Source organism: Ursus maritimus, unplaced genomic scaffold, assembly GCF_017311325.1.
Source record: "Ursus maritimus isolate PB19 unplaced genomic scaffold, ASM1731132v1 scaffold_17, whole genome shotgun sequence".
Lineage (NCBI taxonomy): Eukaryota > Metazoa > Chordata > Mammalia > Carnivora > Ursidae > Ursus > Ursus maritimus.
The window spans coordinates 36,770,980-36,783,435 of NW_024424119.1; the positions used below are offsets into that span (position 1 = coordinate 36,770,980).

The 12,456-nt window shown below is 41.1% G+C and overlaps 1 protein-coding gene across 1 annotated transcript in view; it reads right to left on the reverse strand.

The window, feature by feature from the left end:
• Positions 1–2,804: 2,804 nt before the first annotated feature.
• Positions 2,805–12,456, reverse strand: part of ELP1 (elongator acetyltransferase complex subunit 1) — a 57,307-nt gene continuing 47,655 nt past the window's right edge. The window contains exons 35-37 of the mRNA XM_008707928.2: positions 10,892–11,046; positions 8,162–8,237; positions 2,805–5,018 (exon numbers count right to left, since the gene is read on the reverse strand). Coding sequence (XP_008706150.1) covers positions 4,951–5,018; positions 8,162–8,237; positions 10,892–11,046 — 299 coding nt within the window. The 3' untranslated portion in view covers positions 2,805–4,950. The remainder of the gene's footprint in view (positions 5,019–8,161; positions 8,238–10,891; positions 11,047–12,456) is intronic.

The following is a 12,456-nucleotide window of genomic DNA, read 5'->3' on the forward strand; positions in this document are numbered from 1 at the left end:
AACAGGAACTTACGTCTCAGTACCAGCTCTTACCAAGCCATCATGGTGTCTGGCTGTTGAAACCTGGCATGTAATGAGCAAGGTGTAAGTGTGTGTCTGAAGGGGGCAACTCTTCAGCTGCTTGTCACCCACTAGACTGGATTCCCCATCAACCTGTAGGATATACAGTTGGAATCTGGGACGGGCGCAGGACAGAGGGTGCTAGTTCTTGGGCTAATGGTGTGGGTTTGCGGGAACCTGCCTTATGCTGGTTATTCTAACCTAACTGAGTGAGGAGCCAGAAGGAACACACAGTCCCTCAAGACCAGAGAAGCCCTTCCAGGGCCCAGCATGTTCTGTGGTAGTCTTACAGGGCCAGTTTTGTAAATGGAACGCAGATTTTTCAGAACAGTCCCCAATATATTCTCTGCCCTGTCTCTAAAACTCAGCATCTGAACGCTGGCAGGGAGCAGCATCAAACAGTGGAAAGAAAGGGGCTTTGAACTCTGATTTGAAAACCTATTTTACTAACACCTAACTGTGTGGCCTGAGTCTACTTACCTATAAAATTGAATTCAAACACCTACACTGAAATACTAGTATCTGGCTTCTGGGAGGTGATCACAAGACCTAGCTAGAATTATCTTGTAGATTTCTCTTATACAGGAGCCCCAAAGTCTTACCATGGTGGTTTTTTTTTTTTTTTTTTTTTTTAAGATTTATTTATTTGTTTTAGAAAGTTAGCATGGGATAGGGGGAGGGGCAGAGGGAGAGGGACAGAGAATCTCAAGCAGACTCCAAACTGAGTGCAGAGCCTGACACGGGGCTTGATCTCATGACCCCGAGATCACATCCTGAGCTGAAACCAAGAGTGGGACACTTAACTGACTACGCCACCCAGGTGTCCCTTACCATGGTCTTAGTCACACGCACAACCAAAGGCAGGCATTCCAGCACTCACAGGAGAGAATGGCATCTCGACCATCCCCAGGGAGAAGCCCTACCGAGCCATCTTTATAGTATCTGGGTTTGCCTAGACTGGGAGGCCTGGACTGCCTCGAAAGACCTAAATGCCCAACCCTGGATCCAGGCCTGGTAAGCATGGCTGACTGGCACCAGCAGGCCGGAATAGAGAAGTAAAGACCGGCACAGAAGGGCTTCTGAAGTTCCTACGGTTAAGCAAGGATGACTAAACCTTACCCTGAAGCACCAGGATCCCCTAGCAGTAGGGTACACTGACTTGAGAAGGAGGTAGAAGGTCTTATTCACCTCAGTTTCTTATGTCCAAGATTCCATGAACGCTCACTGTTGGACAGGTTAAAATTTGATTAATTCCTAACCTTTGGACCTCGCTGGCAGGGTGCTAAAGCCTCTGGACCCCTCCTCAGAATAATGTGTTAAAATGCATAAAATAAAATACACAGAATTACAGAGAAAACCAATCATGTAGAAACATACTATCTTTAAATCCATTAAGTATCTATGAACCCCAAGTCAAGGATCCCCGAAAAGGTGAGTCTTGATGAAGGAGAAGCACAGGAGGTGGCTCTGGAGGGAAACCTCCAGGCCACAGTAGGTCTAAATGTTCTGCTGCACTTTAAAATGAAAAAACCAAAAAAAGAAAGAAGAAAGAAAAAGAAAAATACCAATCCAAAGCTGAACAACTATGTATCTTTTTCAAAACACTTGGATGGGAGCACCTGGGGGGCACAGTGAGGCGCCTGACTCTTGCTCAGATCATGATCTCAAGGTCGTTAAGACTGGGCCCCACACTGGGCTCCACACTCAGCATACAGTCCGCTGACATTTCTCTCCCTCTCCCCGCGCTCCCTCTCTCTAAAATAAATAAATCTTAAAACAAAACAACACTTCCATGAATTCTCACTTGATCCTTACACAATTCCCCTTGTAGGAAAAAAAAGTCATCCTCACGAAAGAGATGAATAGTTGTAGTAAGTACATGAAAGTCATCTTAGCCTAGTGGTTCTCAACTGCGGGCAATTTTGACCCCCCAGGAGACACTTGGCAATGTCTAAAAATGTTTCTGGTTATCGGAACAGGAGTGGGGGATATACAGTGCTGGCAGGTGGTGGCTAGAGGCCAGGGATATTGCTAAACATCCTATAAAGCACAGGGTGCTCCCTACGACAAAGAATGAAATGACCCAAAATGTCAACAGTGCTAAGGCGCACAATGGTGCTAGTAGGTACACAAGGTTGGAGGAAAGCAAGATTCAGGGAGATTAAATATGTCTGTCCAGGTGTGCCTGGGTGGCCCAGACAGTTAAGCATCTGCCTTCAGCTCAGGTCATGACCCCAGGGTCCTGGGATCGAGCGCTGCATCAGGCTCCCAGCTCAGCAGAAAGTCTGCTTCTCCCTCTCCCTCCACCCCTTCCCCCCCTCATGCTCTCTCTCTCTCTCAATTAAGTACAATCTTTATAGAAAAACGTCTCTATCCAAGGACACTAAGATGGGTGGGTTCTCCAGGAGAACATCTGTTGGTCTTAAAACCGTTGGGACTTCAGAGCCAGTAAGATTAACATAGACGTGAGCACAGGCAAGGGCTTAGGGAGCACAGAGAACACAAGAATCAATTCAGTGTTCCCAGAGGTCACCATATTAGCTTTGACTTGTCTACAGCTTCTGGGATATTAATGGGTACCTAACGTCTAAGATGTTTATTTTCCTCACCTCAGTTACTAATAAATACAACAAACAAGAAAGGACAGCCAGAAACTCCCAAGGGTTTGTTCAGGTGGTACTTCTGATGAAGCACAAGTTTATGGGAGGCGGGGAAAAAACTGATTTTGCTTCCCAAACTTGTAGTGACCTTAAATTGCTAAGAATCATTAGCTTTATTTATTTTTGAAAACACCCTCTTCAATTATGGCTATGAACAAACCCTAAAAGGTAAACCTGTGTGTGTGTGTGTGTATATGCAGACATGTATGGAAAATGAATTTATTTTAAAATATGTGGCAGTGCTAAAAAATTACATCAAGCAACACTCATAAAGACATAACAAAAACATTACCTCCTGCCTCAGTTTTTTTTTAAGTGTAAATTTAAAATGGATTGTAGGAGACCGTCCTCTCCAAGTTCCCTCTTGACGCCTGGAACATCTGAGCACAGCTGACTCAACGGGACCAACAAAATAACTGGGGTCTTTAGCTTACTGCAGCATGAACTTGCTTTGGGACAGAGTTCCAATCTGGTGGAAGAGTTATAAATTCTTTTCGAGGACCTTGACAGAAGCTTTCCCCAAAATTAAGTGTTCACCACTTCCAGAAGTTTCTCCTCTTCCCATACACTGCACTTTCCTCATGAATTCTCCCGTGACTTTGACTTCAGTCTGGAAGGTCTGCTCCAGCCTGCTGCTTCTCCAAATGAACAAAATTCCATCTTGCTCACAGGAAATAGACAGTAATTGATAGCAATTTGTATTCACACAAATTCTTTCTTGCCGCTTCAATACATTATCTCAAGGAAACGGAACATCTATGAAAAGTCACACTAGTATCAACAGGCACATTTACTTCTACTTCCAATCCATCAGGCATGGGTGCCCTTGCCACTGTGCATAGGAAGAGCACTATAATATATTAAAATGCCATATAAGTTACTATGTTCATTTACCCAGGTCGAAGAGTAGTCGCAGAGCATGTTCAGCCTTTCAGCATGGGGCACTTAATTATAGCAAATCCATTATGGATACAAATCAAAAAGTAGATTTCTACAAGGCAGGAAATACTTTCTTTTTTGTTTTCTATTATTTTGTAAAAATTTTCAGACACTCAAAGAAGCTTAATTATACAAGCAAACACACCTAGATTCTATAGTTAACATTTTGCTATTTAGGGAACGACTTTAATTACAATTCTGGGCAAATCTATACTCCACGGATCAGAGGCAGCATTTTCGTTTATGTACAGTCATGAACGTCTGGTTCTGGTATTAAAGGCATGGAAGAAATTGTTAACCTTACCCAAGAATCAGCCACAAAACTGTTGTCAAAACAAAATGAGCTTTTTCTAGACTCACCAAAAAGAGAAAACATTCTCATTTTTACCAAAGAAAATAACTAAAAGAAGTCAGTGAAGCGTGATAAAGAAAAATACATGAAACAGCCTTGACACTAACAAAAACCCTTTAGTTAAAAGCAGCAATTACTTGGAGAAAAAAGGAATAACTTAAAATTGTGCACACAGTTCACCATACCAAATGTGCATGATACTGTTTCAGAAATTCTCATCTGTTCCAGCTCTAGCGCTGCTAACTCCCTAGCAGAAAATTCACAGGCAGTAAAAATAGTCCCTATGGGCACTGTAGTGAAGCTCAATGCCGTTGTAACTGGAAGCACATGGCCTGGTAGGATATCACAAAATAACAGCTGTCAGCAAGGAAAGCTTAGAATTTCAAAGGATATATTTAGCTTTTTATTCTGCTTTAGTTCAAGGTGAAGAAGTCATTTAAGTGATTAAATTTCACCAACTGTTGGTAGCACGAATAGCCATGTTGTTTATATATAATGCTCTCCTCCCAGAACATAAAATATTTAAACAACATTCTTTTCTTTTCCTCACACTTTGAGGTAGAAGCCATGAAACATTATTCCCAATTAACTGAGGCACAAATCAATTAATTATGTGACTTGTCTAAGGTCCCAAATGAATCAGACTGGTAGCTGGGAATGAAAGTCAATCTTCTGATTACTATACCAAAAATATGCTCTCAAACAGCACTAAACAAAAGAAAGTAATTCTTACAAATGGATGCAATACTGGTTAAAGGTTAATGTTTTGCTAATTAAAATCATACCCAAATAAAGCAAAAGAGCTTGGTGTCTGCTTAGGTCTGCTGTATAGAGCAGCTCTCCACACTGCTAAGGCAGATCACTGTCATACTCTTCCCAGTTCCCGACAGCCAGGCCTCGAGGAGGGAGTGAAAGGAAAACCGTCTCTGCCGGGGTTAGTCACTCTAGAAGGCTCAGTTTCCACTGGGTTTTTTTGTTGATCTTTGGGGGTATAAAAAGCTCAGCATCTAGAAGAAAAGAAAGGAAAACTGTGACAGACACACTTTCTTGCTAGGGGGAGCTGAGGCAGTAACTCTGCACTGGAAGCTACGAGATAACCGTCATAACCATCAAACGAGAGCTAAAGTTCCTGTTAACCCTCACAGCCTCCCGTCAGAGCAAACACAGCCTGGAGGCCCTGCCCCAAGAACAGGGATTTCCACTTCAGGCATGTGAAGGGTAGAAGAAAAAATGCCCACTGAGTGATTCAAAGTAGAAGAATGTTCTAGATTTCAAATGGGAGGGGATGGTGGTGGTTACAAGGCCATATGTAATTATTAAATCTCATCAAACTGTACACTAAGATCTGTACACTTCACTATCCATGAAGTTTTCCTCAATTATAAGAGGAAAAAAAATGTGATGGCATGTTATTTGGTAAACAGTTAATGAACAGAAAATACTTTTATGATAAAAAAAATTCTACAAACACAATGATCAATAAAAATGTCCCTACTTTTAGAAAAAAGCAAGTGGAGGAGGAGAAGATGGATGGGGTAAAATTGTCACTATTAAATAAAACTTGCAGGCCCTCTTTCTTTCCTTTTTCTAAAAGATTTTGTTTTTAAACAATTTCTTCACCCAACGTGCGGCTCAAACCCACAACGCTGAGATGAAGAGACACGGCTCCACCTGGGCCCTCTTTCAGATTTGTGGTAGCAGAGATATATAGAGGTAGCAAAGATATGAGAAAATACATGTACAGAAAGATGTTCTTTCTCAGCATTATTTGTAATACACTTCCAGCAGAAGAATATCTATCTTTACGAACCATACAGACATTAAAATTTATTTTTAAGAATATTTAACCAATGTGAGAAAAATGCTCAAGATAGAATGTTTTTAAAAACATGACTTTCATATTAAACATACATGTACTAAAAATTGTCAAATTTTAATATTCTTTGACATACTTTTCTGTACAATCCAGATTTTTGCCATTAATCACATCAGTTTTATAATTTTACATACAATTAGTGCTTTCTACTCCCCTAAACAAAAAGCTAGATAGACAAAAAGACCACACGAGGTTTTCCTTATATAAGGACACTGATACAGGAAATTCATTATCAGCAAGGCCCATCATCTCATGTGAAATGGTGATTAAACTTTAAATGAGATGATCTTATATAACACCCAGTGCTCATTACAACATCAAGTGGGTATTATATAAGACGGATGAATCACTGAACTCTATATCTGAAGCTAATAGTACACTATGTATTAATTAACTGAATTTAAATAAAACGAGATGAACTTTTTAAAAAAAGAAACAAGTTATGAAAATAAAGTATTCTATCTTATTAAAAAATTAGACATAACTACAACTATATTTGATTTCTACACTTAACTAAGAATACCAAGCATTGACTTTTTAGTAAGAAAGTAACTGTGCTGACAAACTGTATGACAACAAGGCATGACATCCTTCACCTTTCCGTGTCTGAACTTCACAGTGTAAGAGCTATTTTTGGAAAAATACTTTGAAGGTCTTATCAATTTTTCCAAGGACTTTTCTTAATCTTTAATAGTCAAAATCACTCCCACTTGAAGCACTTACTCTGTTATCAATTATAACAAGCCCAACTCAGCTATGATGATTCAAGCACTTCTCTTAAAATACTTTAATCCATTTTACCAAACGCTACATTTTTGCAAGACTTACAATGGATCTGCATGATACTGCGCTGTAAACATGAAACAGAGAGAATGCCTATCAAGTCATGGATCCCACTCACAGGGCCCTGTGAGCGTGCTTAACTCCTCCCCTTAGCTGGGGAGAAGCAGCTGAGGAATAGTGTTGGGACTTTGTCAGTAGTTCATCTGCCTATTTTTAGATTATGAGAACCTTTCTTTTCCTACGCCATCTTGTAACCACAAAGACACTGATAATACTTATGCACTCAGATAATGAGGAGCCTCAAAATAGTGTCTTTAAGGCTCAGCTGGAAAATGAAAGTGCTCTTCAATAAAGCCACCAGGATACTCTAGGGAAAGGTGTGACTAGACTTCATGTGAAGGTCAGCATCAGGCCAGTAGTGAGGAAAATGGGGCGGAAATCACCACTGGATTGCAGAGAGTACAACTGAGCAATGACCAAGCTGCCTCAGGTCTAAGATGAATTTTCAGCATCTCAGAATGAAGTATATGTTGGGACTGACAGCAAAAGCAGTTTGTCAACCTTCGGGAAGAAAGGGAGCTGGGAATACAGTAGGTACTGTCCAGTTACATGAGCTAAGCTGGATGGGAAGCAGTTCATTTATTCCTGGTAGCAACATAAGCTGTTAAACTTCAAACTTAACGGAAAACCCAGAGGCTACTTCAAATGTCATCAGAATGTTAGTACAGCACAGCATTTAAAGGAAAAAAAATTCTGGAAAATGCAAATTACAGTAGTAAAAACTCCCAATTATTTCAGAACATACCGCTAACTTTTGAAAGCTAAGAGGCTGCTATGCCTGGTTGATTCACCTAAAGGTAAATACTCAGGCACCAAACTGATCAGTCAAAACTTTCTAACCAAATTTAAAAAGAAAGCCTTCGGGGCTTTTAGCTTTACGGGCTATGCAATCTAATCAGGAATCATCTCCCCCACTAACAAACAAAAAATAAAACAAAACAAAATATTTTAGGTAAACTTAAATAGGAAATGCAAATAAAATACTAACATTCTTTGGATTTGCTTTCAAATTATATTGTCAATCCCGGATGATTATGAAAATGTCCCCAAGATGTAATGCATAACTGCCAAAAGCCAAAAATGATGATTCAGAAGAATCCTTAAAACATATATATATAAATTGGACTGCTTAGACTCAAACTTCAGCTGTCATGTGCCTGTATGGACAAGCGTGTGCCCGGGTATGGACAGTATATGTCCGGATGATCTTTCAAAAATTTATACGTTTAACGTCATCTTGGATTCCCCACCCCTCCGATTCCCAACACTAGAAGCACTAAATCGATTGTATTAAAGATATAGTCATAAATTTGAGGGAAAATTGTGGTCAATACCTGATCTTTCCTCATACCCCTGACCTTCTCAACACTTAAGAGAAAGATATTCCTTCTGCTGAGTACTGTGATAATTTGAAGAGAAAAAAATACTAACCAAGAACAGGAACTGAAGTCTTCTGTTGTTGATAAGAGGCCATGATACTATTTGCAGTAGAACTGGGACCCAGAACCTAAGTAGAAAGTAGATCAGCAAAGATCATTTTATACTTCTGATGACCGTGGATACCAAAGGCCAAGTTTCTACCAGCAGTAAATAGCTTGTCATTTTCATGGTATCAACCACAGGAATTCCCTTTTCCTTTGTGATTTTTACTTCGCCAGTTTTTCCAGTCTCAACTGAGACCTGCAAATCTCCTTCCTTCCAGAAGACAAGGTAACAATGAGGGGAAAACAAAAAAGGAAAATCTTAAGGAATATAAGCCATACCCTGAGGGGAGGACTACAAAGGTAAGAGGCTACACGGAGCATCAAACGCACTCAGAAGATCTGTGGGAATCTCGATATTAGGAGTAGAACGCAAACCGTGCACGCGTGTTGAAGGTAAAACCAGAGCCTCCAAAGGAACTCCACGTTTGTATCAGCCTCAGGGAGCACATGTCAGGCCCTCTGCTTTGTCTTCGCCTGGCTCAGCGTGCACACCCTCAGGGGCACCTCCTCAGTAGTGCTGTCCTGCTCAAAGCACTTCCACGTGACTCCGGAGATACTGCCCACGTGTCATTACCACAATTTACCAACCCAAACCAACACATGATTTTCTGGTCATTTTCCCCAGAAGATTCTTAAAGTTGGTGTCTCAGAAATTAATATGATCTTCAGCCATCAAAAAGAATGAAATCTTGCCATCAGCAATAACATGGGTAGAGCTAAAGTGTATTATTCTAAGCGAAATAGTCGGAGAAAGACAAATACTGTTATGATCTCACTCATATGTGGAATTTAGGAAAGAAAACAGATAACACATGGGAAGGGGGAAAAGAAAAAGGAGAGGGAAACAAGCCATAAGAAACTCTTACAACACAGAACAACTGAGGGTTGATGGAGAGAGGTGGGTAGGGGATGGGCTCGATGGGGGATGGGGATTAAAGAGGACACCTGTTGTTATGGGCACTGGGTAAATTATGTAAGTGATCAATCACTAAGTTCTACTCTAGAAACCCGTACTATACTGTAGAGTACGTAAAATTTAAATTTAAAAATATTTTTAAAAAATTACCATGATCTGAATAGAGAGCATGAAGAAGTATTATAAACTGCTAAGCTTCAAAACCACTACAGTTTTGGAGATGATCACATCTCTTCTAGGAAATACGTATTTTAGTAAATTCAAATATTTGTGAGGCGCTGATTCGCAACTTTTATTGTTAAGGTATGCTCTATGTGCTTATATCTACCCTCTTACCTAAGCTTCAGAACATTCCAGTGAAGTGGATAGGGAAGTATATCCCCATTTGTAACTGAGGAAATCGAGGCCCCAATAAAGCTTATGTGTTTCTAATCAGTGAGCTCAATACCAGTCTCTCTCCAGGCTCCAAACCCACCCTTTACAGTGCCTGTGATGCTGGGACTGGGAGCCTGAGAAAACATTCCGCCTTCGTCAGCTGCTCGTTATGCTCTGCCCATAGATGCCAGAGGAAGAGTGCAAGGCTGGAGAAAAAGGAATGTGCTCCTTGCTTTCACTCAACAGTTCTTTACCCTGGTAACAGCCGTTCATTCCAGTTTACTTATTTCTCTACACTTAGAGCCATCGCGCCCCCTCAGAAGTATCAGCACCAGCTGGCTGGCACCCCTTTTCAGAGGGTCAAGAACCAGCTCAGCAGGGCCCCACCTCCAAGCTTCTAAACTGTAGCAAACCCAAACTCTTCCTTTCTTCCCTCACAGTTACTCTCTCAATGTTCCTTCTCCATGTTCCTCCCTTTGGCCTTTTCAGTTCTCCAATACTTGTTCAACCAGTTCCCTATGTTAAATTCTCTCTGTTAAAATAATAGCTGTGGCTGTTTTCCTTAATGGATAGTGCCTGACACACCAGCCTTTCTAAATCAAAACAGAAACTCTTACCAATAGGCCTGGGGTGTGAGAGACTGAGCAAAGTATACAAAATAAATAGATAACACACCAGAATTCTTGACAGGACACAACTGCCTTACATGAGCAGCAAAGCTCCCCATAACCACAGAGTACAAGCGACAAGTCAAGTTTTCCATAAACAAAAGGGAAAGCAATTGTCTGGTTTACTTTTGTTGTTGTTGTTAAAGATTTTATTTATTTTAGAGAGAGAGCATGTGAGTGGAGAGAGGGGCAGAGGGAGAAGGAGAGAGAGAATCTCAAGCCGACTCTGTGCTGAGTGCAGAGCCTGATGCAGGGCTCCATGCCACGACTCTGAGATCCTGACCTGAGCCGAAATCAAGAGTTGGCTGCTTAACCGACTGAGCCACCCAGGAGCCCCTGTCTGGGTTACTTTAAAGAACTCTGATACCAACCAAAGTCTGAACAGGGAAGTGAGAGGCCAACTCTGGCCCTAGCTCCCCCGCTTCCCCACTCCAATCTCACACAAAGGCAGGGGAAACAGTCTGACTTGCCCATCTTCTCCACGACAGCTGTTTCACGCAGAAAGGAGAAACAAAAGCAAACTTAACCTAGGCCAACGTGTACTCAAATAGAAAATCTTCTTACTGACAGCTTAAACATAAGCCTAGGATAATTCAACTATGGCATACTATGTTTTTAAGAACAAAAAAATCTTTTGACTTTTAAGAGATCGTGTGAATGTAAGAACCTGTGAAATGACTTTTAAAAGATGCACATTCTGTCACTGAGGAAAACTTACAGGTGTAGCTGAATTCTGCTGGTGAGTGGGAGTCCAAATTTCGGGAAGTGACCTTTCCATCAGCTGGAGGGTATCTTCAAAGGCCTTCTGTAATTCCCTTCCTTGCTCATCAAACTCAAAGAGAAAGAGCACCTTTAAAATATGGTATACTTCATCTAGAGAGAAGAAATTTGAGAAGGTGGTAACTTGGGTCCCCAGCTCCATTGCTAGGATCATAACACAGTTTCTTCCCCAAGCAAAAAAATATTTACTATCACACTACAGTTGCCATCTCTCACATTTTCTTCTGTCTCCCCGAATGCTGGAGTAATTCAACCTATCTATTACCAAAAAAAAAAAAAAAAAAAAAAAAAGGAATATGATGGGGTCCAAGCAGGAAGCTGTCTTCACAGTCCTTTTCCCCGGCTTCAGTACCAATGTGTCCCAGTGGGGCTAGGCGGGGGCCAATGGAAGAAGGCTTCCAGGTTCCCAGCTGAGGGTGATTCAGGAACATGCCCTGAAATGACACTTCCTGCTGAAAGTTTCTGTCCTTCCTCAAGTTGGGAAAACTGTGTATCTTAACTATCTGCTAAACTCTGTCTGTGCTATCCATTTACCTTTTTTTGTGGCAAGAATCATCAGTATTGAGAATATACCTTTCAATTTTTCAGTGCTCTGTACAACTTCACTGAGTGCCTCTAGAAGCGCCAGATCCTCCAGCGGACTCCCTTCTTTGAGGCTATGCTTCTTCCGCTCTGCTTTGCGGCGATTCTTAGATGATCGCCTGTTAGAAGAAATTGGAAAGATGTTATAAAAGGGGTTCTTTCTGCACTGAACAGATTCAAATGAATGTACCTGTTGGCCACCAACTTTCTGGGAACCCAGAGAGTCTACAGATGGTATGTGTATTTGGGAGAAAATGATAATGAGGTGTTGGGAATGATAGCTAAAATAAATTTGGGAAAGGCAAGTCTGACAGGCAGGAAATAATAAGGAAACCCCTAAAAAGTAGTATCTGGCCTTGAAATTTTAATTAAAATACAGAGTAAAGTGAGGTTATATTTGATAATGACAGCTGGAACAACAGAACAACCAACTTGAATTTTGTAATGAAAAACAAATTTAGAGTAAAACTTATTAAATAAGGAGACATAGACATAGCACACTGAAATTTGGATATAATAAAATATATATGAATCCTATATGTTTCCTGCTCAGAGGTCTTTAATTATGCCCCCTGTCTTGTCTGGGACTCTCCCACCCTGACTCCGAAAAGCCCAGTTTCTAGCTGCCTCTCTTACAGTTTCTGATCCCACCATATAACCTCAAATTCCTAAAGCATGATTTAGTTTTATTTATCTATTTTTATTTTTTTTTAAGATTTCATTTATTTATTTGTCAGAGAGAGCGAGCACGCACACACACATACGAGCAGGGGGAACGGCAGGCAGAGGCAGAGGGAGAAGCAGGCTCCCCGCTGAGCAGGGAGCCCAACGCGGGGCTCAACCCCAGGACTCTGGGATCATGACCCGAGCCGAAGGCAGACGCTTAACCAACTAGGCCACCCAGGTGCCCCATCATGATTC